The 25,830-nt window shown below is 40.7% G+C and overlaps 1 protein-coding gene across 11 annotated transcripts in view; it reads left to right on the forward strand.

Annotated features, from left to right (window-relative positions):
• The window catches only part of TACC1 (transforming acidic coiled-coil containing protein 1), a 178,473-nt gene that overhangs the window by 135,784 nt on the left and 16,859 nt on the right, over positions 1–25,830 (forward strand). For 5 of the 11 annotated variants that reach the window (XM_078149588.1, XM_078149589.1, XM_020985234.2 and 2 more), the window contains 6 exons: positions 459–1,608; positions 4,994–5,029; positions 6,342–6,402; positions 7,194–7,401; positions 14,071–14,123; positions 24,206–24,334. In XM_078149588.1, coding sequence (XP_078005714.1) covers positions 629–1,608; positions 4,994–5,029; positions 6,342–6,402; positions 7,194–7,401; positions 14,071–14,123; positions 24,206–24,334 — 1,467 coding nt within the window. In that variant the 5' untranslated portion in view covers positions 459–628. Of the gene's footprint in view, positions 1–458; positions 1,609–4,993; positions 5,030–6,341; positions 6,403–7,193; positions 7,402–14,052; positions 14,124–24,205; positions 24,335–25,830 lie in introns of all 11 variants that reach the window. The other 6 variants (XM_020985232.2, XM_020985233.2, XM_020985231.2 and 3 more) reach the window with 6 other exon arrangements.

Raw genomic sequence — 25,830 nt, forward strand, 5'->3', positions numbered from 1 at the left:
GGAATTGTTCGCATTATGCTTGATGGTCTCTGTGGTTGAACTCTTCAGTGTACTTTCAATACATTTTCTTACTATTCATATAGTTTAGGCATCATCACATGTTCACTGTCATCCTTGGTATAAATTCATTCTAGAGCCACTGCAGGCTGTGCCTTAGACAAAGGTTTGGCTTAATGGGCTTACTGTGCAAAAGGAGTAGGTAGGACTAGGTTACCTTCTAAGGTCCCTTCCAGCTCTGTGTCTATAACCCCGCAATCCATATTCGGGATGGCATATGACGATCTCCGTAACATAACATTTGCCACATAGGAATGTTCCAGACATTGCTTTCTGAAGGAAAAGAGTGGGGAGGTGGAGCCTGTCTCTTTATATGTAACATTTAGATGATATTAAAACCTCTGCTGGTATCGGAGAACTCACATACATTTTAACAGGCTGATTTTTGTATTTTATTTTAGGATTGCAGGAATTTGATGAACAGCTGGTAGCAGAAGTGTCTGAAAAGCATTTGCACGAGGCATGTCCTGGATCATCCGAGAATGAGGCACCACTACACCTCCTGGCCCCTCTGGCAGACAAGAATGCTAATACGGAAGCTGACCTTGAAATTGGCCAAGTTTCATCAGTGATGCCATTGCTGTTGGATGCTAAGAAGCCTGGGGATATCCCTACAGCAACTTCTGATCAGGATTTGTCCTCAAATGTTTCAGCAGCCCTACAAGAAAACTCAATGACAGAAGACAACATGGGACTGACTCTTGAGGCTTCCAGTGATGCTGAGTCAAAGGCCAAAACCTTGCCTGCAGATTCTGTGTCTAGCAGAAGCAAGCTTAGGAAACCCAAACCAGTCTCTCTAAGAATGAGAACAACTGGAGGAGAATTCTCAGAAACCAATAGTGTTGTAGAGGACCACCCTATCCCCAAAGCATCCTATCAGGTCAATCCAGATGAGCTCGATGAAAACACCAATCCTTTCATGATAGGAGGTTCCAAGATCCCCAATTCTCCTCCTGCAGTGAAACAAACCTTAAGTTCTTCCAATGGAGATGCCAGTGATTCAGGGGTAGAGCTGCTAGAGGAATCCAGGGGCTCACCTTTGAAACTGGAATTTGATATCTCAGATGGCCCAGAGAGCACAGGAGTGAAGAAAACCCTTCCTAGGAAACCTGCACCTGGAGGCAGGAAGATGGTTAGCAAGCTGGCTCTCAGGGCTCAGAAAGATGGAGTTAGCAAGCCAAGCATTGCCAAAGGCTTGGAAAAGCCTTCAGGCCTAGCCGATGAAGAAATTCCCCTCCAAAAAGCCTCCTCTAAAGTAGAGCCCAACCAGGGGGATGACTGCAACTTTAACCCCTTTGGGGGCAGCTCCATTTTGCAGAACTCCCCACCCGTCCCAAAGGGGTCATATCACTTTGACCCAGATAACTTTGATGACTCCATGGATCCCTTTAAGCCTACGAAGACCCTAAGCAACTCTGGGCCAGCTAACTTTTGCTCCTCAGATGGTAATGAAGCTATTGAAATCTTAGAGTCTCAGCTGTGTGAAGTACAGGGTGAGGAGGTGAAGAAAGGGACAGCTTCCCCCAAGAAGGCAAAGTCGCGTTTGATAACGTGAGTGAGGGTGGATGCTGGGGTAGCTTTGTTCTTCAGTCTGTTTTGTGGAGCCTGGCAGCCAGCCATGACTTTTGGTGCTTGTTTAATTTGAGTGAGGTACAGAAGGGACAGAGATGGACGCTTGGAGCTTTAGGCTAAAGGCTTTAGGCTTTCGCCACTTTGCCTAACCTCAGATTAGCCATGAGAGAACGAGAGTCACCAGAGGCATTTTTGTTTCTGAACCCGCGATAGTTCTACATGAACTTTTTTGTCTCCTGCATTTTATTCTGTTAAAAAGAGACTAAGAAGCAACACTAATGATGGGCCCCCGAAACCCTGGGTCATCCATCAGGGATCACTTAGCTTAGTATCTAGCATTAGAATAGTAGCACTGTGCTAGCCCTACGTAGAAGCCTGCCTAAAAGTGATAGCACAGGGGTCTTCCTTAATGTGTCATTTTTGTAAGTGATTGTAAGGGAACAGTTCAGAAAATGGATCAGCTAAATCTAGCTCAGGAAGATTTGCTTGTGTACTAGATTTCTTTTCCCCCTACTGAATCTTGGGCAGTCCTTCCAAGTACCTTTTGAATTATTGGTCTTTGAATATGTAATCCTAGGCCATATCTTTTGTCCAAATCCAACAGTTAACAATTCAACACTTTGTGCCTTAGCCCTGTTTTTCGGAGGTAGTATGCTGGACCTTTGAATCAAGAAATGGAAAGTGGATGACAGAATTAGAAATCAAGTGAGGAAGGGGCAGCTAGGTGGCACAGTGGATAGAGCACTGGCCCTGGAGTCAGGAGGACCTGAGTTCAAATCTATCGTCAGACCCTTGACACTTAATAGCTGTGAGACCCTAGGTGAGTCACTTAACCCCGATTGCCTCACAAAAAAAAGAAAAAAAAAGGGACAGCTAGGTAGCACGGTGGATAGAGCACTGGCCCTGGAGTCAGGAGGACCTGAGTTCAAATCTGGCTTCGGACCAAACACTTGACACTAGCTGTGTGATCCTGGGCAAGTCACTTAACCCCAACTGCCAAAAAACAGAAAACCAAATCAAGTGAGGAGTCACTTCACATTGGTGTGTCTTGATGAGAAATTGCATAGGGAAAACTGGGTGGTAGGAAGGCTTATGCTAGATGTCAAACCCATCCTGGTTCTGTCACAGATGTGCTGTGTGACCAAGTCACTTCGCCTGTATGGGCCAAAGTTTCATTCTTTGTGAAATGAGAGGGTCAGATTTAGACGAGCTGCAATGTTCCTTCTAACTCCCATATTTCTGTAGGCTTGAACTTGGGAGAAGACAGAAGTGTGGGGCAGTCCTGAGGAATCACTCTGTCTCCAATGAAGTAGCCAAATGCCCTGGCCTTGGGCTTAGTGGACTAAATGTCTACGCCCAGTTTCTTTGGCTCTTTTGTCATGCTATTTCTATTGGGTAGTGTAATAGAAACTTCAGGGGACTTGGAAGACAGGAGACCTGACTGTGACATTTATTCGTTTTGTGATTGTTGGCAAGTTCTTTTCTTTGAATTCCAATTCTGTACTATGGGGATAATAATAATTATACTAACTTCTTTACCAAGGTCCTTTCAGTGACCACATGAAGCCATGTAGTACTTTCTGACTGTCAGTTACTGAAGACACCGAGGTTTCTGTAATGCTTCTGACATATGCTTGCTGTGTGGCCTTGGGCAGGGCACTTAACCTTTTCAGGCACCACACAGCTCTCCAATACTAGAAGTTACTGAGTAGTTGCTGATCTCCATTGGCGGGAGGAGTTTCTATGCTGGGAGTTCCTCCAGACTAATGAAATCATAGATCTGGACCAAAAGGAAAAAAATACACACACACACACACACACACACACACACACACACACACACATACATACATACATATAATGTATACATGCATACACATATATGCTATTAGTACTATTTCTTGTTAGGGCCCAGGCCCCAGGATAAATGGCAGGGGAATGGTTAATAAGAGTAATTAATAGTTATTGATATGCTGAAAAAGAGGAAAAATTGGAAGGTTTTTTAGATCGAAGAGAGTGGTCAGTCAGAAGACATCTGTGCCAAAGGGAGAGAAATTTTCACAAATTTTCCCCATGTACTTCTTCCTCAGGAAGTCAGGATACACTTTTCATGTGGTGAGAAATACTAGCCAGCACTTTTTTTCCAATCAGTAGATTTGGATGTCCAATGGCTCTTTTTGATGAATAAACCTCTTAATCAGCTCTCCTAAGGGATGGTTCTCACATCCAGGACACTTAGTCATTTCTTAGAAATTTATCCTATTAAGTAGACTCCTGGCATGTTCTGAAGAGGGAGTGTCATCAACTATGGATAATCATGGAGATTTCTGGTAGAGAAGACCATCCTCTGTATACTGAGCAGTGACTAAATCTGGGTCATTCGTATCTACTTAGTATAGTCTGCTAGAAAGACAGTCAACAGTAGATTGGTTGTCCTGGCTCAGATATTTAAAATCTGTGCGACAGTGGATGGGCAACTTAACCTCTCAGAGCCTCAGTGTTGTTCATCCATACAAGGACAGAGACCCAATATATTTATGTCCTCCCATACTTCGGCATACCTCACAGGGTAGTGAGCAAAGTTCTCTGTAAACCATAGAAGCCACAGAGAAAAAATGAGTCATCTGGCTTAGATTCTGACCATTTGCCATGTGATGCTTAATAAGCTAGATGAAATTTTTATACTTTATATTTGTATTTTGTCTTTTTGTTTCTTTCTGTTATTTAGCTTCAAAGGTAAACTTGGACTAGAGTGATACTGTTGAGGGTCCTGAGGGTTAGAGGCAGCTAGGTGAGACCATAGTGTAGAGCTGAGTTTCAGGTACCAGGTACCCGGAAGAGCTGAGTTCAAATCCAGCCTCAGATAGCTGTGTGAACCTGAGCAAGTCACTTAACCTTCGTCTGTATCAGTTTACTCATCTGTAAAATGAGGGTGGAAATGGCACCTACCTCAGGATTGTCACAAGGATCCAGTGAGATAATGTATCGTTATAACAATATGCATCCAAATACAGGTGGTCATTTGGAAGTTCACTTTATTGCTACAAAGCTATCAGGATAAATTTCATACCTTTGCTAGACTTGGTTTTAGATTGGATGTCCTGATTTTTCTAACTGATCTGTGCAGCACCCAACTTTGTTTCTGTAGAGTTGAGGTTTGTGATAATCATTCATTATCCAAGTGGTAACTAACATCCATGAATTTGGGCATCCTTTAGCTACACCAGACATAACAGAGAGAATTGCATTCTTTTACATCTACCAAGCGAGAGAGAATATCCCAGTCTTTTTACATGATTTTTTTTCTCCATCTGTCTATCTCTCTTTCCTGTCTGTTTTTTATTTTTTATTTTTGGTGCATCAGGACTACTGAACAAGTGAGATTTCTCTGTTTTCTGTTGTAAGTACTTTTCCCATGGTTTCTGTTGGTCCTGGGGTGGTCTGGCTCTCTCTCCTCCTCCCACTGTCCTTCTGCAGCATGTTGGCTTCCGCCTCTGAGTTTAGTCTGATACTGTGTCCTTTGCATTTCAAACTCCACCTCATTAAAAAGCTGAGCCTTGCAATTGTCTGTATGTAAAGGAATGGGAATTGGCCTTCTAGCCTTAGCTGTGTGAGCTTGCTTCCATGGCATGGCACTTGTAACATGTCCTGAAATCGGTTTAAAAAAAAAAAAAGAAAGCTTCTTAATTGCCCCTGAGACGGAGAAGACAGCCATTGTTCGGCCAGCTCTTCTACTGCCCGACACTGGAAGTTCGACTAGCCTTTGTGTAGAGGACAAAATCCTGGATTTTAGAAGTATACATCTCTGCTGAGTCAACTTAGCATGTCTCACAACTTCAGGCAGTAACTTAGGTAACCATGATGGCTCTAGAGAGAGCAGAGCCCTGGAAATGCAGATTTTGCATGTCAGTCAAGTACATTCTAACAGTTATGTGTACATTGGGTATGTCATTTAAGTGAAATAAAAAGGTTTTTAAAAATCAGATGTATCCTTTTTTTTTCTGATATAGAAATATAGAAGCCTAATGAGATTGTCCAACAGCATAATCCTGTGCTTTCTCAAAATAGCAAGTGCCATATTAAATTGTTTTCAGTTTCCCCAGTTCTGGCTGTACACAGGACATAGTGTTCGTCATCTGTCTTGTTACTAATAGAACATGAATGGTTTTATATCAGGCTGCTCCAATATTTTTACTGTTGTGCTGTCTGTTGACTATAATTCTCCTTCTTTGGTTAGTAAGTGGAGCGACGCTCAATTTTCTTGCTTGAGTTACTTCTAAGGAATTTGCTAAGCAATAATTTACATAGAACTTGTTTGAGAGTCATATTTTCTGATCAGTGTCAAAATCTCATTCGTTAGAAGCTGGAAAAACTAACTTCTCCAGGCCTGAGATTATCATTTTAGGGAATGTACTGGTGAAGTCCTGCAGCCATTTGAGAGTTCAATCTTCAGTACTAGCTTGTGGAAGCAGCTGAAGTATTTTTTCTTTAAGGATGAACCCAATGGTAGTTTCTTCCTCTTGCCCTTTCTTTCCCTATGGGAGAACACGTGGAGTTTGTGACCGATCAGGCATTTTCCATCTCTGATTTACTTGTAGACCTTTGTGCAGTCTCATATGCTTTAGCCTGTGTCTGCTACACACATTTTCTTGCCTACCCCATACCTTAGAAACTAGGAATATGATTCTAAAGAGGCCTATTTTTCTTTCCAGGAGTGGCTGTAAAGGAAAGAAGTATGAAGCTCAATCGCTTACTTTGGATGTGTGTTCTCAGGTGGGTCTAAATCTGTTACTTGGGAGTCTTACAATGTAAACTTTTTATTTGTGAATTTAGACCAGTAATTGCCATTTCCTTCCAACCCCACAATTAAGTCATGGAAAATGGACTCTAGAAAAGATACACTCCTATACATAGAAAAAAAAATTTATGTATATGTGTATGTTTATATAAAATTTTCTGGGTAATTAAAGAAATTTATTATCAAAGCTCCCCTCGTGGACAAAGCAAGAAAACAAACCAGTAAAAGACATTTCATTTTGTTTATTTTGTAACTTGAATGATTATGGGACAGTAGTTGGAGGTGGGGGTGGAATGTAGAATATACCCATTGTCTTAAAATATCTGAGAAGTTGATATTTCCCTTACTTGAAGTATCTGCAAAGGGTAATGAATGGGAAGACTCAGACTAGGTGTAAGTAGGCTGTGTTCTTTCAACAAGCGTTTATAAAGCATTACCATTAGGTGCCAGGCACTGTGCTAAGCACTGTATCAGTAGGAATGATTTGCACCAGAAAAGTGACAATCAAGGACAGGTATGGATTTGAAAAGAGGAGGTGGGCAGATCATACAGGGAGAGTAAGGCATAACGGTTTTCTATCCACAGAGTTGTAGGAAGGTCTCCAGTGGGTTGGATAGGTCCTATGTAGGGAATGCAATGCTTGGTACACCATGATCCTCACTGGTTGAGGAGGACCCATAGAAGTGTGTATTCTTCTAAATACGTCCATCTGAGTTTTCCTCTACAATCAAATCAGCGTTGGCTAAGCATCTGTTTATTTCTTTAGGATAAAGGAGCAATTATCTCCCAGATCCCGGACATTTCAAATAGGGATGGCCATGCCACTGATGAAGAGAAATTGGCTTCTACATCATCCAGCCAGAAACCATCTGAGTCCGAGGTGAAAGGTGAGCCAGAAGACGACCTGGAGTACTTTGAATGTTCCAATGTTCCTGTGTCTGCCATAAATCATGCGTTTTCATCCTCAGAAGCAGGTATGAGAGCATATCTTCTATCTCATATATTTAATAATTTAGACCATTCTGAAAGCCTGACGTGATAACTGCCTCATAAGAAGGTTAGAAGAATTGGAATCATTGAACCTAATGGGGGTGAGGGGAAGAGACAACAAGAACAGAGGACTTGGGCCAGCTCTTTTCTCTGGACTCTTTTATCATAAAGAAGAGGGCTTGGAATCTCAAAATTGGAAGAGCTATAAAACAGCATGTGGACTCGGCCCCACATAAGGCATGGATCCCTTTCATAAGATCCCAAACAGTGATGATGATAATCCAGCTTCTGCTTCTAGACCTCCAGTGACGAGGAGCTCATGACCTCCTGAGTTTGCCCACTCTACTTTGGGATGGCTCTCATTTTTTTTTTTTACTGGAGGGGTCATTCTTTAATGTTTAAAAACATGACGTATCCAAGTTCCAAAACAATTTCATAGTTAATATATACAAAAGCTTTTAGAAGATAACAGTTCCCTGTGTCTATCTAGACAGTGAGCTTTGGGGGTCAGGAAGACCTGTCTCCCAGGTAAGTGACTCAGGACAAGTCACTTAACCTCCCAAAGCCTCTAAACCTTCTAAGACTTTAAGTTTCATGGAACCTGTTATTTTGTATTGGTAGAGAAAACTCCTCATGAGGAGCTCCTTATGCCGTGAAATTACGTCCTGTCCAAAACAACAACAAACAACAAAAAACTAGAAACTTTTAGAGGGCATTCTTTCACAGGTTTACCTTGGAGTAGATGTCCTCTGAATTCAATTCTCACTTCTAGAGTATAATTCTTTTATGCAAACAACACAAGGTTATACAAAACACAGTGACCAGTTCTGAATTCAGGCAATCTTGTTTTTCAGTAGAAATTAAGAAAATCACAGTTTTAATCAAAGCTAAGGTTCCTATACCCTGTTTCAGTTCAGTGAGATGTTGTCAGTAGTGGTAAACCCAAGGTATCTGCCTCAACTGGAATGCAGATTCCACCGAACTTTAGGGGAAGTAAATTTCTTCTGCCCTTTTTCTTCCACGCTCCCCTATCAGTCAACTCTGGTTTCAGAGATTGATAATAAACCTGGAAAATGTGAAGAAAGGAGTCAATAAAAAAGTAGTATTATGTACAAGAAAGATAATTGGAATAAAGGGGCCTGGGTTAGAATCTTTGAGTATAGGTAAGTCCCTTAACCATTCACATCCTCAATTTTCTCATCTGGAAAATGGGGAGAATGTTTCTAATGAATAACTGATAAGATTGCTCAGAGTAAAGCTCTATATGCATGTGAGGGGCAGTATGATTTTATGGATGAAGAGCTATTATTAAAGTCAGTGAGATGTGAGTTCAAGTTTCAGCTCGGATTCATAGTGGCTATATGATTCTGAGCAAGTCACTTAACCCTCAGTTCTTTAGCCTATACTATAAATTTCTATAAGTTATAGAGCAGATGCTGATTTGCATTGATGGAGGAAGTTTCTGATGGCTCTCATTTTTAGACCTAAATGTTTTTCCCTAAATTTCATAATCATAAACTAGGATAAGGCAACTAGAGTTTTGTCCTAGGTCAGTCCTGTTTTGTAGGGGTGGTGGTAAAGAAAGAGAGAGATCCCTTCCCCACCTCATATCACTTTCCATGCATCTGCATAGGCAGTCCCTGGCACCCATCACTCCATGCAAATGGTTGGTGAGACCCAGCTTAAAGTAGAGGATGTCAAAGGATGGGATCTTCAGCCAAAATGTGTGGGTGTTGGGAGCAGGTGTTAAATTGATCTGAATGGATGGCCCTCCCTTGATGATGCTAATGGTCATGCCCACTCAATAGTCAACCAGAAGGGAAAGGGAACTACCACAGACCTCCACTACTTTCCATCCTCCACTCCATGAATACTTTGTGTATGAATGGGGAGGAGGTAGCAAAAGGCCATGGCACCCTCTTAGGTCCTCCAAGGTAAAAATATTGTGAGCTATAACTGTTTACATCTATCTCCCTGGAACTGTGTTGGTCATGGCTCTGCCCTCTGGGGTTAAACAAAACAAGTCTAATCATTCTTCCACTTAATAACCCTTCAAATACTTGAGGACAGCAATCATGTCCTCTTACTCTCTCCCCATATCTTCTCTTTTCTAGAGTAATTCTGCAGTTGTTTCTCATGTGGCACAGCTGTTACCTCTTCTTCCTGGTATCCTTTCTCTGGAAATAATCTATTTGTCAAGATCTTCTTAAAGTGCAGGACCCAGAATTGGTTGTAATAATTCAGATTTCAGACCAAGGAACCATGACCCCCTTTGTTGAGACACTATGCTCCTATTACTATTGTCTGAGATCATATTAATTTACTTGGCTGCCTTAATCATGTTACTGACTCATTTTCAAGATTATGGTCTTATCAAAGCTCCCATATCTTCTTTATGTAAACTTTAATGTAGCTAAGTCTTCACCATACTTGTACACTTGATTTTTTTTTTAGTTCAAGTGCCAGACTTTATATTTCTGCCTATTATGTTCAATCTTATTTGAATTGATCCACCATTCCAAGCCTTATAGAGATTTTTTTCATCCTAATTCTGTCTTCCACTATATTAGTTGCCCTTCTCAAATTCATATTATCTTCAGATTATATCATTCTTGGTAGAGGAAATAGAAGCAAATTAAGAATTGAATAGTTGGAGTTATTCAATCCTGGCTTATTGTCCCCAAAATAGGCATGCCATTGATGAACTCATCCAAGTTGTCAATAAAATAATAAACAAAATAAAGCCAAGAACTTTCTCCAGATTGACCCTTATTCATGAATCATCACTCTTGGATTGTGTCTTACTGAGTTGCTAACTAGAACCTTCCTAACTAGATTATTATCAGTTCACATCTTATCTTGTCTATTAGGATGTTTGAAAGATTTTGTCAAGGGATTTGCTAAAATCTGGGTATACTGTACCCTCCTCATTTCATTGGTAGAGCAGTTTAATAGCTCTTATCTAAAAAGGAATTGAAATTGGTCCACTTTGACTTGTTCTTAATGCGCCCATACTGACTCATGGCAATTGTTGCTTCCCTTTCTACATACTCCCAAACACTCCTTTATTAATCCATTCTAGTATTTATCTAGGAATCGAGTCAAGTTCCCTTACCTACATATAGCCTGAAAAGTCTGTTTTCCTTATGTAGTAGATAAGAGAATATTTTCCTGTCTCTAGTTCATCAAAAATCTCTCCTAGTTTCCTAGGAGAGAGAGAGTATGTTTGTGTGTATAAAAATACATAAGAATATATTATAATCAATATAATATAAAATATAGAAATAAATATAATTTGTCCAGGCCAAGTAGCTTGAATTTATTTCATTACCTGTTACTCTTTCACAATCTCACTTATCTCGTGTTTCTGTTCCTTATTAACCATTTTCAGTTCTCATTCTGGGGACCATTCATTCCAGAATCAAAACAGGAATACAAGGTGACCCAAAAGTCTCAATGCAGTTTTAAGTTTTAATAGCTATAGTTCTACCTTATATACACATATATGTTTAACCAATTTCACTCTTACATCCGTGCAGAGCAAGGGCTTTATCACTTCCATTTCTCCGTCTTGTCTCCTAATACAACTAAAACCATTTTGCCCTTATTGTGAATTTCAGCCACATTAGGCTTTGCCTTTCCTGACAGTATCCTTGCCAACTCACTGTTTTCATATTTGTTCTCAGTTATATGCCCATGCCTGTATTGTGTAGGTGTTCCTTTTAAAGCTTAGCTTACTGATGGGAGATCTCATTTACCTCCTTAGTAAACCTGCCAGTTCAGTTACCCACCTTCTGTGCATTGACATATAAACATCTGAGTGTGAGAGGGGGCGAGTATAATGGAATCATTTGGCTTCTATAATAGTCCTGCTTTCAGGCATTGGAGAACCAAATTGTCCACTGCATCTTGAAGCTTTCACCTTAGTGATTCAGTATAAAGTCTAAGAATCTTCTTTTGTTTGTGCGCTACAGAGAACACATTAAGCTTGCGTCACTATTACTTGTTTGCTATTTAAAATTACCAGGACAATTCTGCATGCTGTTTGTCCGATGAGGTTTGGAACTGTTTGTTCATCTTGTAAAATAAGCATTATAAATCACATTTCCTATGCAGCAACATTACTTTGCTTTGAAACTTTTATGCCCATGGACAGGTGGGTGTTGGAGGAATATATTCTTCCTTCCTATGAATAGAGGTAGCTTTGGCCCAGTGGTTAAGAGCAGAAAGACCCAGGTTCAAGTCCTGCCTTTGACGCACACTGGACATGTGAGTCCCTTAACCTCTCAGCATTCCAGGCCACTCACCAAGAACACTAAGAGTAGCTTAGAAGGTGCCAACCTGTTTTTTCACTAGAGGGTTTCCTTTAACCAACAAAAATCACAGGTCCAGACTCTGTCCTTATTCGTGAATATATAGATAAATAGATAACTATGAAGTACTCATGAAAAAACCTAGGAAGTCCTGCAGCATTGGGTCAGTTCCCTATGGGGGATTTGTAGAAAGGCTTGGACAGAAGTCCTGAAGCAGTTATAATTTGCACTAAAGAAGGAGGAATCCACATCAGTGAACTCTCAGTGTCCCAAAACACTAGTGTAGTTTTGATCCTTAATTAACTTTATCATCTTAAGCTTTCATAGCTTAAAACTTTTGGGATACTTGGATATCTACACAGGCTTCAGTGGCTCTGATTTATAGATAGAGGACTGAGAGACAGTTGTGGCATATGGTGCATAGAGAGCAAGCTTTTGAATCCAGAAGTCCGGGGCTCTAGTGCTTCCTCTGGCTCCATCTCTCAGGGCCTCAGGCTACACTGATCTGCTTCAGTGGAGCAGGTTTCCATGTTGGCGGTTAGTTCCCCCACACTGATTAAAATGACAGATCTAAAGCAAAGAGATTATATCTCAGTGTATGGATATACCATCCTAATTGATAGAAATAGATTTGTAATAGAGAACATTTAACCACATGTTTCTGTTTTGTCTTTATTTCTTCACTAGATATAGACTTCTTTCAAGATGAGCCAGATCCACATTACTCCTGGAGACCTGCCTAAGTTAAAAAAAAATCACCCAGGCCTGCTGATAAAATAAGGGCTATCTCTCCCTTCTTGTGCTTGTGTCTGTGTTTATGAACACTCAAAGCTGCACCTCCCTTAACCAGCACTAGATGGCAGTCTTGCCTTTCCCCACTGCAGGTGCTCCCAAGGGCTCTTGGCTAACCAACTCAACCCATTTCTTCCTTAGACTTTTCATACCAAATAGCAGGATTGTACAATAGATGGCAACTCAATTTTCTATCTTTATTTTTTTAGAGGTTAATTTTATTGGTATATTTTGTGTTTACTTAGCCTAAGTTTCCTTTTTTTCTACCCCTCCTAGAGAGCCATCCCATATAATTTTTTAAATAAAAAGGGGGAAAAAAAAGAAAAACTGATACATCAAAAAAAAAAATTGACAATACAGACAATTCTCACCTTATGGAAATTTGCATTATGCAAATTTAACTTTATATAAAGAATTCTAAAAGAAATCTGGATTGCCAAAAAAACACCAATGTTAACTTTACTGATACTGAATAGTACTGTGCTTTTGTCTTTCTACCACAACCCCTCGGCTCTTTACTCCACAGCCTCCCACCCCACCTCTGCCAAACTTAAAAAAAAAAAAAAACACGCTCCAAGTGAAGGCAGAAGAACAGACTGCAGAGAGACCAACATGGATTGGAGGCTTGGCTTGAGAACTCTGTCAGAGCAGATTTTTGCACTGTTCCACCTACCTACCTACATTTCTGGTGTCCCCTCCTCTCTCCTCCACCCAGTGTCTGTCTGTTCATCCTTAGGTACCACATGTCATCTGTCCTTGGCTCCCACATGTCACCCATCCTCTTCTGTCTGTGACATTGTCCAGACCCCACATGGCTGACCTGGCCCCAAAGTGTTCCTCCTTTTGTTTCTCTGTTCCAGCCTCCATGTATCCTTGAACTGTGTGCTGGCCCCCTCTCTTCCCCACATCCAGGGGCAAATTTGCATTATGAAAAATTGGCTTTATGTAGAGGTCTGTGTAAAGCAAGAACTTTTTGTATGTGCAATGTTGCACATTCATGGACACATATACCCACCCACCTCCAACTTGTGAGTAGTGGGAGAAGGTATCAACTACTCAATTATAATCCAAACTTCATTTTATTTCCATCTAATAGTGTTTTATCTTTCTAATTACATGTAAAGATAGTTTTCAATATTCACTTTTATAAGATTTGGAGGTCCAAATTTTTTTCTCCCTTACCCTCTCCGAGACAGCAAGCAATCTGATTATTTTAAGTTACTATATTATATCCTGGCCCTGATGAAACTGTAGATTTTCATCAGGGATGCTTGTAAAGCAGTAGTTCTTAACCTTTTTTTGTATCATGGACCCCTTTGATAATCTGGAGAAGCATATGGGATACTCAAATTTTTTTTTAAATGCATGAAATACATTATAAAATATTATTATAAAAGAAATAAATTCTATTGAAATATAGTTATCAATTTTTTAAAAATGTAAGTTCACAGACCTCATGTTAAGAATCGCTGTTTTAAAGGCAATTCTCATTAAAGATGGAACAGATAGATTCCCTGAAACTTGTAACAGTGATTTTCTGTATTTTAGGCTTAGAAAAGGATAGCTGTCAGAAGATGGAGAAGGATGGATCCAGTGTACCGGTAAGTTCAGAATTGTGTGCTGCTTTTGCTTTCATTTTGAAATTTTATATTGGACTTTCAGATAACAAGGATCCAGGAAAAGGGGGTCTTCAACTCATCTTTTTTCCTGAGTGAAGGCAGAAAGGCTGGCCTGGAAGAAGCTTTCAGAGTTGGTCTTGTGTAGGCAGGTGGGGCAAATGAATATTCTTCAGGAGGGTGCTTCTGTCTTCTAACAGACAGGTACATAGTTCTCTCAAGCCTAGATGATGTGACCTCTTGATGAGTGATAGCTCTCCTGTTTTGGGGTATCCCCTCTAAGAAGGCCCCCAAAAACACTCCATGGAGAAGAAGCACTGCCAGTAACCACCTGTTATCATAGTTCACTAGTAGATGGAGATGTTGGTTTGTTGGCTGCTAAATTGAGATCTGAAAGGGACCTCAGAGGCCAACCCCTTAGTTTTATAGATGAGGAAACTGAGGAACACAGAAATTAAGCAGCTTTCTTAAATTCACACAGGTAAGTTGGCAGATCTGGGATTTTGAACCATGACTCCGAATTTCATGAGTCAGATCTCATCAGTGACTAGTTACTTGTGCTAATTGGTTTCATTAATGGGAATGATTATTAGAGAATGTTGAACTACAGAATATCCAGCAAAAGGCTGGACTTCAGTGTACACATTTCCCAGTATCCCCGGGAACATAATGAGACAACCCCATCTCTTCTCGTGACTAACATAACCGGTCCTAATGATATTGGTCACAATTCAATTTTCTAGGGTGTTTTAAAGTTTTAAATTATTGAGTTTAAAACTGGAAGATTGATTAGCAGAGTTTATCTCCTTCACTGATACCTGACAAAACCCAGGTTTTTTTAATTTTCCCTCCACTGATTGTGTGTGCCGTGTTGCCTTTTAACCCTAAATGACTTGCCCGTGGTCACACAGATAGTAGATGTATAACCTTGGTTATACACATTCCAAGGGGCCTTATTTTGGTAGAGGACTTGTAGTCTTTTACAACTACAAGTCAAAGGATGCCACTCCTAGAGCTATGGGGGACCTGCTCTATCTTGCCTTAGTGTGGGAGGTTGAAGTTCCTTGTCAGGTACCAGGGTAGGGATTATTTCATTCTTTTCATTTGTATCTCCAGTGTCTGGCACACAGTAAGCACTTCATAAATGCTTAAAGAATTGGTTAATTGGTTCAGGACAAAGTTGGCTTCTCTGTGGTTCCTGTGGTATGAGATCCTAGAAAGGCTGGCTTACTTACGTGGAGAGGGTAATAGATTTAATGTCAGAAGGCTTGGGTTCAAATCCCAGCTGATACTTATTTGCTGTGTGATTCACAGGCTAGTCACTTAACCTCCATGAGCCTCAGTTTAACTGTCTATAAAATGGTAATCATAATACACCTGCTACCTCACAGGGTTGTCATGGGTAAAGCATATTGTAACTACGTAAACGTAAGTAGCTATTGTTCTCATTCATTCACACCAGCCCACGTCTGCCATTGAGGGTCAGTGGCCCTGACTGAGTATACACCATAGCTTTGCTTTTTTTTTCTTTTCATTTTCTAATTGGCTATGTTTGAATAATAATCTTAATAATAGCTGTTTCATTTATTAGCAAATGGGTTAGCAGTCTGTGTGGCTTTAGGACATTTGTCTGAGCCAGAATAATGTGAAACAAAGACTACTTTTACTTAACAATGGGCAGAAATAGAATGAAAGAACCAGGTGCCCTTGGCGTGTAGGACACGCACTAGACAGATCCAAAGAAGGAATTAGCCCCACCTCAAAAGACAATAACTATTTTGCTTATGTCTTGTGTTTACATCAGAACATAATCATAACAATAGTAAAAGCCAATGTTATGTTATTTTATCTGGTCCTTGCAACAACCCTATGAAGTAGGTTTCACTTTATTTCTACTGTGAGATCAGTAGTGCAAGCATTGTTATCCCCCTTCTTATAGGTGGGAAAACAGAGACCCAGAGTGTCTTATTTGTCTGAGACCACAACAGCTAAAAAGAGGGGGACGAGATTCAAACCCAGGTCTCCTGACTCCAAGGTCATTATCCGCCCGGTTTCCCCAAACCATTTCCCTTCATGACCCATCTGTTCTGAGACTAGCTCTCTCTGCACATGTGCATAGTACTGGACATTTTCCTGATTATTACAGCTTGGTCAGCACAAACTCAGAGAGCAGAGCCTCTCCTTTTGACCTTTCTTGGCTCCACTGACCTTGCAGCTGATTATTCCTGTGATTTCCTTGTAACTCCTTTTATCCCTTAGGGTTCCCAGGTCAGCCTGACATTAGTGTTAAGTATAACTCCTTTCTTGCTTCTTTGAATCTGTTATTCAGTTCTTTCTTGCACCACTTCCAAGCTAATCCTAAATATAGTATATCCCCAATGGTCATATTCACTCTAGATAGACATATTATTAATTAGTGTGCTGTAGGACAGGCAGTTCCTGTGTGTGCTATATTGGAAAAGAGATTAGAGAGAGGCACTGTTGGAGTGGTTTCCTTTAAAGTTTAAACGTACCAAATAAAGATTTCAGAAGTATAAATTTCTCCTTGCCATTATTGCCAGTATGATCTGGCCTGATGTTAGCCCTGCCATCGGTACAGTCATTTTAGACAATAAATGTCCATTCATTATACCCAGATAATTCAATGGGAGTTATTTCAAGCATGGTAGGAGAGGTTGCAGCTATTCAAGTCGGCACAAAATTGTGTTAGGCAGACCTATTTATTGAATTCGCATTCAGTATTTGGATATAATTGGCACCATCCAAGACCTCTATTTTAAACAGGAAATAACTTCAATCACTGCATTTAAAGACTCACAGTATTCCTCTCATTCTGAAAATCAAAAGATCTGTATAGGGGTGGGTGGGTAGTTTTGTGGATAGAAAATAGGCCTGAGTTAAAGTTTGGCCTTTAAAATCTGCTGGTTCTGTGACCCCAGACAAGTCCCTTAATCCTTCAGTGCCTCCAGATTACTTGATTACTGTCAGACACCAGTCTACATTAGAATCGCAGGTCTAATTCCTCTATACACCACCACCCTCCCAATTAATACAGCATGGTCTGTGTGGTAGTGAACTCCACAGTTGCATAGAGCTCATCATTGTGTTCCCCCTCTTCACTGATGGGTGGCCCCAACCTCCTCCACACCTTTGGACACCTGGTGGCTAACCTTGTGGTGAGCACCTCTGCAGGGTGAGCCCCAGGCAGTGGCTCTGCAGTCTGTCTCTGGGGCCTTACCCAAAGCCTTTCCAGTTTGACAGGACTTGTCAGAGGTTGTGCTGCATGGTCATAGCCTTGGAGCAACCAAGGACACCTCTGCTGTGTAATGAGGCAAGGACCTGAGGAAAACTTGAGTGTGGGCTGTTAAGGACAGACCTATTTAAATCTGAATCAGTCTTTTCACTGACATTCCTTGGAAGCAGCATGGTTCAGTTAAAATAACCTTGCAGCAGAAGGCAGATTGCCTGGGTTGCTAGCTCATCCACTAACTTACTGGGTCATAGGATCACAGATTTAGAGCTAAAAGTCACTGAATGTAGCTTCCTTATTTTATAGACAAGAAAACTAAGGCCCCTAGAGGTGAAAGGATGACCTTGGACTTATCACCTTTTTTTTTAAGCTTTTTTTTTAGTATTTCATTTTCCCCATTTAAAAATGGGGGGAAAAAACTGTAAAAACAATTTAAATGTAAAAACATTTAAATTTTTTTTTGTTAATTTTGATTAATCAACAATCACTTCCATAAGCTTTTGAGTGTTAAATTTTTCTCCCCCTGCTTCCCTAAGACAGCGTGCAATCTGATACATTCCTATTAAACATATACATTCCTATTAAACATATTTTCACATTAGTGATGTTGTAAGGAAGAATTAGAACCAATAGGAGGAACCACCAGAAAGAGGAAACAACACAAAACAGAAGAAAAAAATAGCAAATAGTATGCTTCTATCTGCATTCAAACTCCATAGTTCTTTGCATGTGGGTAGCATTATTGTTTGTTTTTAAAACAAGTTCTAAATTCTCTCCTTTATCACTCCTGTCACTCTATTTCCATATGTCAATTTCCTTATATATAAAATTAGGATCATACTGTCCACACATATCATTTCAGAGTTGTTAACTGATGGGATATTTTTAAAATCCTTTAAAAGCATGAATGACTTCATACGTAAGGGATTATTGGGACATAACTCTTTTCCAAACAGTTGCTTACGATCCCACAGGAGAATTAGTATTTTTTTTTCTTTTCAAAATAATGGTAGCCCAGAGATTAATTAGAAGTAGCAACAAGATTCCTCACAGCTTTAAAAATGGAAAGGTTTAGTTGGGAGGCTTATCAGTTGAGCTAGCACAGGTTCACAGCTAGTCTTGGCCTAAGGAATACATGAACTCCTGTGGAAAGGGATAAATGACATGGTTTCCCAAGAAAAAAAATCACCATACATCTTAGAAAAGCCATTTCTTTTATTTGTGGTTCCCCAAGAGGAATATCTTAGACAGTAAGCACATCCGCAAGAGCATGATGTCAAAGGACCAGAAATCACCTTTGTTGCCTGCCAGCCAGGTGACCTTGGGTTAATTCATGAACTTCACTTTCGTAAACTATCAGAAGAGAAAACTTGATAGAACCTGCCTTGCCCACCTCTTTGGGTTGTGGCAAAGATCACGCCATCTGTTGTTGAAAACTTTGAAGACAAGTGTGATGTACAGTCAGGGAGTTTGGTTACCTGTGTTGTGATCCGAAGGCAGAGAAATGCAGAGAATGTAATCCAATGCAAGCTTCTGGCGCTCAGGGACTTTTTCCACTTTTGTTGCTATCACTGGCACTTGGCACATAGTAGGCAATTAACAAGTGCTTGTTGAATAATTTAAGCTGGTGATTGAGAACAGACGATTTTGGGGAAAGAATCTGAGATGAATTCATGAGGGAACTTCATTTTCATGTTCCTAAAATGTGGAAGAGAACAAAGCTTAGGCTTAAGTCCTGCATGCAAAGGTGTGCCCAGATGAAATTTGCCCCCCCCCAAGCCTATCTGTCTCTTACTGAAATTCATTCCTCTCCCAGCCTCCTGGAGGTACAGCAGTTTTAAATACAACTCAATCAATTCCAGTAAGCACTTCAGAGACTGAAAAGGGATTGTAGAACTAAATGAATAGGCCCAAGCTGGACGCAGTGGGTTTCAATTTCCATCTTGATTGCTAACATATCCCTTCTTAGCACTTAGCCCTATGGAAGCAAAGTGTATTCAGTAATTTCTTTACCTTCTTGGTAAAGCTGGTTCAGATGATCTGTTATCAATATAGAAAGAAACAGCAGAAGGACGGGGCCCGAGGTCGTCTCTACTGCCCTTGTAACAAGGACAACTGACAGTGGCATTATCACTGTCAGCAGAATGAACTTGGGTAGACTGAGTGACCCTTGTTCTCCTCCCCCCAGGGACATTAGCAAAACAGAACTTGCTAGCATTCTACCTCTGCTTTTACAGCAGGCTGTGCTCAGGTCTGCTGTCTTGCAAAAGTGATTTATTTTGCCTTTATTATTCTCTTGGTCGCAGTATTTGGCTTAGAAATTGAGTACTCCATGTTTTTCAGACCTGGCTACCACAGTTTAGAAAGGACATTGATAAGCTGAAGTGTCCATAGGCAGGCAACCAGAATGGTAAAATTCCTATCCTATGAGGATTGGTTAAAGGAATGGGAAGAAAGGGAAGGGAATAAGTATTTCTCTAGGGCCTGCTATGTGCTGGTCACTGGGCTAAGCACTTTACAAATAGGATCTTATTTGGTCCTTCCAACAACCCTATGAGGTCAGTTCTGTTATCCTCATTTCACAGTTGAGGAAACTAAGGCAAACAAAGGTTAAGTGACTTTTCCGGGGTCATACTAATAAGTGCAAGGCCCAGTTTGGGTCTTCCTTGACTCTAGGCCTGGCACTCTATCCACTGCCCCACAAATGTTAGCAGTAATCATCTTATTGCCAGATCTCTTACTCAGTCCTAAGCCTCTCTGACCTGTCTACAGCAGATGTTGATCAGCCCCTTCTGGAGACCGTCTCCTTTAGGTTTTCTTGGCACTTCTCTCTCCTGGCTCTTCTCCTGCCTGTCCAATCTCTTCTCCGTCTTTGCTGGTTCTTCATCCATGTGACATGCTCACCAGCTTTGGGGATCCTCCAGGCTCTGCTCTGGGAGCCCTCTCCTGTCTCACCTGGTGATCGCATCAGCTCTCCTGGCCTCAGTTTTATCTCATTATGTAGATATTGCTGAGATATATATACCCAGCCCCGATTTCTCTGCTGAACTATATAATAACACATCTCCAATGATCTCTTGGACATTCCAAACCAGATGTGCCATAGGTATCTCAAACTTGGAATGTTCAAACCCGAACTCCTTCCCCCACCTCCTCCCTCACACATGCCCTTCCCCCTTCCAAAATTCCCTGTTACTGTTGAGGGAAGGACCATTTTCCCAGTCACCCAGGCTAAAATAATCTGTGTCACGTTTGCCTCCTCACTCACCCCACACATCCAGTGTATTGCCAAGTGACAACATCCTTTCTGCTTTCACAGCATCTCCTTTATCTATTCTCAGACAGCCACACAAGCCTAGTTTAGGCCCCCACCATCACCTCATGCTTGGATGGCTGCAATAGCCTGCTGGTGGTTCTGCCTGCCACAAGCCTCTTGCCATGCCGTTCATCTTCCACTAAGGGGATTTTTCTAATGCATATCAGACCACATCACCCCCTCATCAGCTCCAGGGGCTCCTTGTTACTGCCAGGATAATTTTTTATATATATATATTTATTTTTAGTTTTCAGCATTTACTTCCACAAAATTTTGAATTCCATATTTTCACCCCATCTTGCGCCTCCCCCACCCCAAGATGGCATGCATTCTGAATACCCTTTCCCCTAGTCTGCCCTCCCTTCTATCTCCCCCCCACCCCACCTTCTCTTATCCCCTTCCCCTTCTGTTTTCTTATAGGGCAGGATAGATTTCTGTACTTCATTTCCTGTATTTCTTATTTCCCAGTTGCATGTGGAAACATTTTTTTTTAAACATGTGTTTTTAAAATTTTGGGTTCCAAATTTTCTCCCTTCCACCCACCTACCCTCATTGAAAAGGCAAGCAAGTCAATGCAGGCCATACATGTGCAGTTATGCAAAACACTTCCATAGTAGACATGTTGTGAAAAACTGACTCTATTTCCCTTAATCCTATCCTGTCCCCCCCATTTATTCTATTCTTTCTTTTGACCCTGTCCCTCCTCAGAAGTATTTCCTTCTGATTACCCCTTTCCCAATCTGCCCTTCTATCATCCCCCTGCTCTCTTGTCCCCTTCCTCCCCTATTTTCCTGTGGGGTAAGACAGATTTCCATACCCAATTGAGTGTGTGTGTTATTCCCTCCTTAAGCCAAATCCTATGAGAATAAGATTCCCTCATTTCCTCTCACCTTCCCCTATTTCCCCTCCACTGTAAGAACCTTTTCTTGTCTGTTTCGTGTAAGATAATGTACCCCATTCTACCTTTCCCTTTCTCCCTTCTCCTAGTATAATCCTCTCTCACCCCTTAATTTTATTCTCCAGATATCACCCTTTCATCTTCAACTCACCTTATGCCCTCTATCTATCTGTCTGTCTATCTATCTATCTATCTATCTATCTATCTATCCATTCATACATACATATAATTTTTCCCCTCCCACTACCCTAATACTGACAAAGGCCTCATGAGTTATAAACAGTTCAGCCTTAATAAGTCTCTTATGATTTCTCTTTCCTGTTTACCTCTTCATGTTCCACTTGGGTCCTGTATTTGAAAGTCACATTTTCTATTCAGCTCTGGTCTTTTCATCAGGAATGCTTGAAAGTCCCCTATTTCACTGAATGGCCATTTTTTCCCCTGAAGGATTATACTCAGTTTTGCTGGGTGGGTGATTCTTGGTTTACTGCCAGGATAATTATAAATAACTTTGCCTGACATTTAAAGCCCTTCACAACCTGACCCCTCTGTGGTACAGTGCCTAGCCATAACAGATGCTTGATAAATGCTCACTGACCGACTGGCTTGGCTGTCCCCCTTCCCTTCCTCTGCCCCCATGCCTAGAATGCTCCCTTCCCTCGGTCTCTTAGTTTCCCTGGCTTCCTTCTGGAGTCAGCTCATATCTACCCCCTTCTGCAGGAGGCTTTCCCTGATCTCCATTCCATACTACTTTCATCTACTCTGTATCTTCTGTGTATCTAAATATTGACATGTTGTCTCCCTCTTTAGAATGGATACTTCTTGAGGGCAGGTACTTTTTTTGCTTTTTTTACACCCCCAGCACTTAGCACAATCTTTAGCATAAGTTGTTGTTTAGTCGTTCAGTCTTATCTGACTCTTCATGATCCCATGGACCATATTGTCCATGGGATTTTCTTAGCAAAGATACTGGAATGATTTGCCATTTCCTTCTCCTGTGGATTAAGGCAAACAGAGGTGACTTGACTTGCCCTGTGTCACATAACTAGTAAGTGCCTTAGTCTCAATTTGAGCTCAGGTCTTCCTGACTCCAGGTATCTACTGAGCCTTCTAGCTGCATCACATAGTAATCATTAATTAAATGCTTATTGACTAATTTTCCACCATTTTCTTCATCTATAAAATGGGAATGGGGAGTGGACAAAGTGTTTTCCATAGGAAAAGAGGCTTAGGATTGAGCATGAGATTTGCAATAAGATGATTACTGGTAACATTTGTGGTACAGTGGATAGAGCACCAGGCCTGGAGTCAGAAAGATCCTAAGATTGCATCTTTCCCATAAGATAGTATAGTAAGTAGAGATCGTATAAATAGGTGGATTTTTAAAAAATTTGATCTCTAAAGCCATGAACTTTCATTATATAGTCACTTAGGTGAGGAAAAAATCTAATCATTGAACAATAACTAATAAATGATATGTTAGACTAGAGTAGTAGTGCATGACTGTAATCTTTAGAGTTTGGTGGATTGATTTTGGGAGTTCTTTTTTGATTTTGGGAGTTCTGAGTTGCAAAAGGGCTAAAGAGGATTGAGTGCACCAATATGGTAAGCCCTTGAGAGTAGGTGAATCAGAAACCTAGATTGGAAACAAGAGTGGGTCAGAGCTTTCATGTTGATCATCAGTGGAGTTGAGCCCATGAGTGACTGGGTAAGAGAGGAAGACCCAATCTCCCCCAAAAAGTTTTCTATTACAGCCCGATAAAACAGATTATTGGACTTAGAATTAGGAAAATTTGGTTTCATATACTGCCCTGACATAATAGCTGTGTGATGAGAAAGTCCTTAATACCCACTTCTCAGGGTTTTTGTGAGGTTTAGTAAAACAATGTATATAAAAGTGCTCTGCATATTAGTTTTAAAATTTTATAATTTATTTTCCCTAATTACATGTTAAAACAACATTTTTTTTTTCTTGGTGAGGCAGTTGGGGTCAACTGACTTGCCCAGAGTCATGAAGCTAGTAAGTGTTATGTGTCTGAGGCCGGATTTGAACTCAGGTCCTCCTGACTCCAGGGCTGGTGCTCTACTTCGCCACCTAGCTGCCCCCGACTTTAACATTTTAAAAAAATTGTAAAGTATTATATGTAAATGTTAATTGTTGCTTGCTCAAGTCACTTAATCTATGTCTGAATTTCCTCATCTATTAAATGGGGATAATAGTACAGTACTGTTGTTGTGTGGCTCAAATATTATATGGGTAAAAACCTTTGTTGAATGTGTATCATTGATATTATGGCTATGATTGAGAGCCAGTCTCTCATTGACTTTAAAGACAAGGGGAAGAACATCTTGTTAAGCACTTTGAGCCCACACATGCTGAGAACATCTGAGCTGATCCTCTTGGTATCTGATGTAGCTATTTCTAAGGAGAGACTATGTCAAAATCTGGCCGCAGCACGTGTTCTCGTTGGCTTGCTAATAATTTCATAAAGGGAGCCATAATCAGGTGGAAAACCTCAACACAGAGCAATTTTTTAGGCAGATTTAAACCTAGAAAGCCAGTGGCTTGAGTGCTTTTCATAATAATGTTTTTCTTTCTGCAGGGTGTGTTTGACCTTTGCTCAACTGAGAAAGCCCCTGTGTCTGTGGCATGTGGAGATGAAAGTCCCCTGGATAGCATCTGTCTCAGTGAATCAGATAAAACTGCAGTCCTGACCTTAATAAGAGAAGAGGTAATGGCTTGGGTTTGGATGCTTTGTTCACGAAAAGCCTAGCCTAGCAGGTAGATGTCATCCCTTTTGACCAGAATCACACGTGCATTGAAGTTATAGGACTCATAAAGAACTCCCTGTGTAATGTAACAGAAAAAGTGCTAAATTCAAAACCAGTGGACGTGGGTTTGAATCCCTGGCTTTGAAATTTACTTATGTCCTTAGGGGGAATGATCTAACTTCTCTTTGCCTGAACTCTTCTGTAGTACCACAGCATTCTGTCTTGCTTATTGTCACACACTTATGGAATTGCAAGCACATTTTCATTTATCTGTGGCCACCAATGATCATAATCACCGTGGTACAGGAGAAATAACAGTGACTGTTGTCAGAGGACCTGTGTTCAAATCTTGATTCTACCTATGTGACCCTTCACTTTGTCTATATTATAGACTCTACAATATGAAAATGTACGAGATGATCTCCTAGGTCTCTCTAGATATATGATCCAATGATCTTAATCATAGGCACGTTACTTAAAGGATTAGCCACATGAGAAATGACACATAAGTACAATCGAATGAGTTTACTAATTCTTCTTTGTCACTTTAGCCAGTATTTACTCTTTACTGCACACACATACCTACATAGAAACATTCACATGCACATGCTTTATGCACGCACACATAAATACATAGAAAATCCAAACTTTTTTAATCCTAGACTTCAGACAATAAAGAATTAGGTCCCTACTTTCTCAGGTCTATAATAACCAAAATTATTCATGTGAAGTGCAGGCTGTTGTACATTACATTTTCTGCTTAGCAGCATTTCTGCACAGTTCTTAAATTTCCCATTTTTGGAGGAGGATGAAATGAAGAAGGTTAGGAGTTTCAATTTGTATCCATCCATTTAGGAGAAGTGAGAATAATTGCGGCAAAGCACAGCGCTGTGCACCCCTGACTCCACAAAAGGTTGGGCCTCACTGGCCCGTGAAAGTTCACAACTCAGACGGCATTTCTGACTCACCAGAATCCTGCTTCAGTTTGGGCCGCTTCACCCTGATTTTTTCTACCTCTGCTGTTACAGCCCCAAGCTCAATCATATTGCTTTTCATGCTTATTCTGTATCACAGGTCACAACCTGAATTATTTTCCCACCAGCACCATCTACTCCCTTTCTGACCATCTCCGTTCAGATCAGTTTAACAAGCTTTTATTTATTCAGTGTAAGGCACTGGGCTGGCTGCTGAGCATATGAAAACAAAAATGAAAAACAATTGCTGCCCTCACATTTTACTAGTAGGTAGCCATCTTGTCTAGGTGGTCAAACAGTTTTCAGTTACATCACCACTCCTTCAAGGAATAATGAAGTACCTTGACAGGCACTGATGTGGTTTCATATCTTCTTACCTTCTTTGCAGAAATAGGATCTATGGGTGTATAATACTGCATATAATGTCAGACTCTTGCAATGGACTGGTTAGTTTTGTTGAACTGTTTTTCTTCTCTTTATTC

Source organism: Phascolarctos cinereus, unplaced genomic scaffold, assembly GCF_003287225.1.
Source record: "Phascolarctos cinereus isolate Bilbo 61053 unplaced genomic scaffold, phaCin_HiC Scaffold_2;HRSCAF=192, whole genome shotgun sequence".
Lineage (NCBI taxonomy): Eukaryota > Metazoa > Chordata > Mammalia > Diprotodontia > Phascolarctidae > Phascolarctos > Phascolarctos cinereus.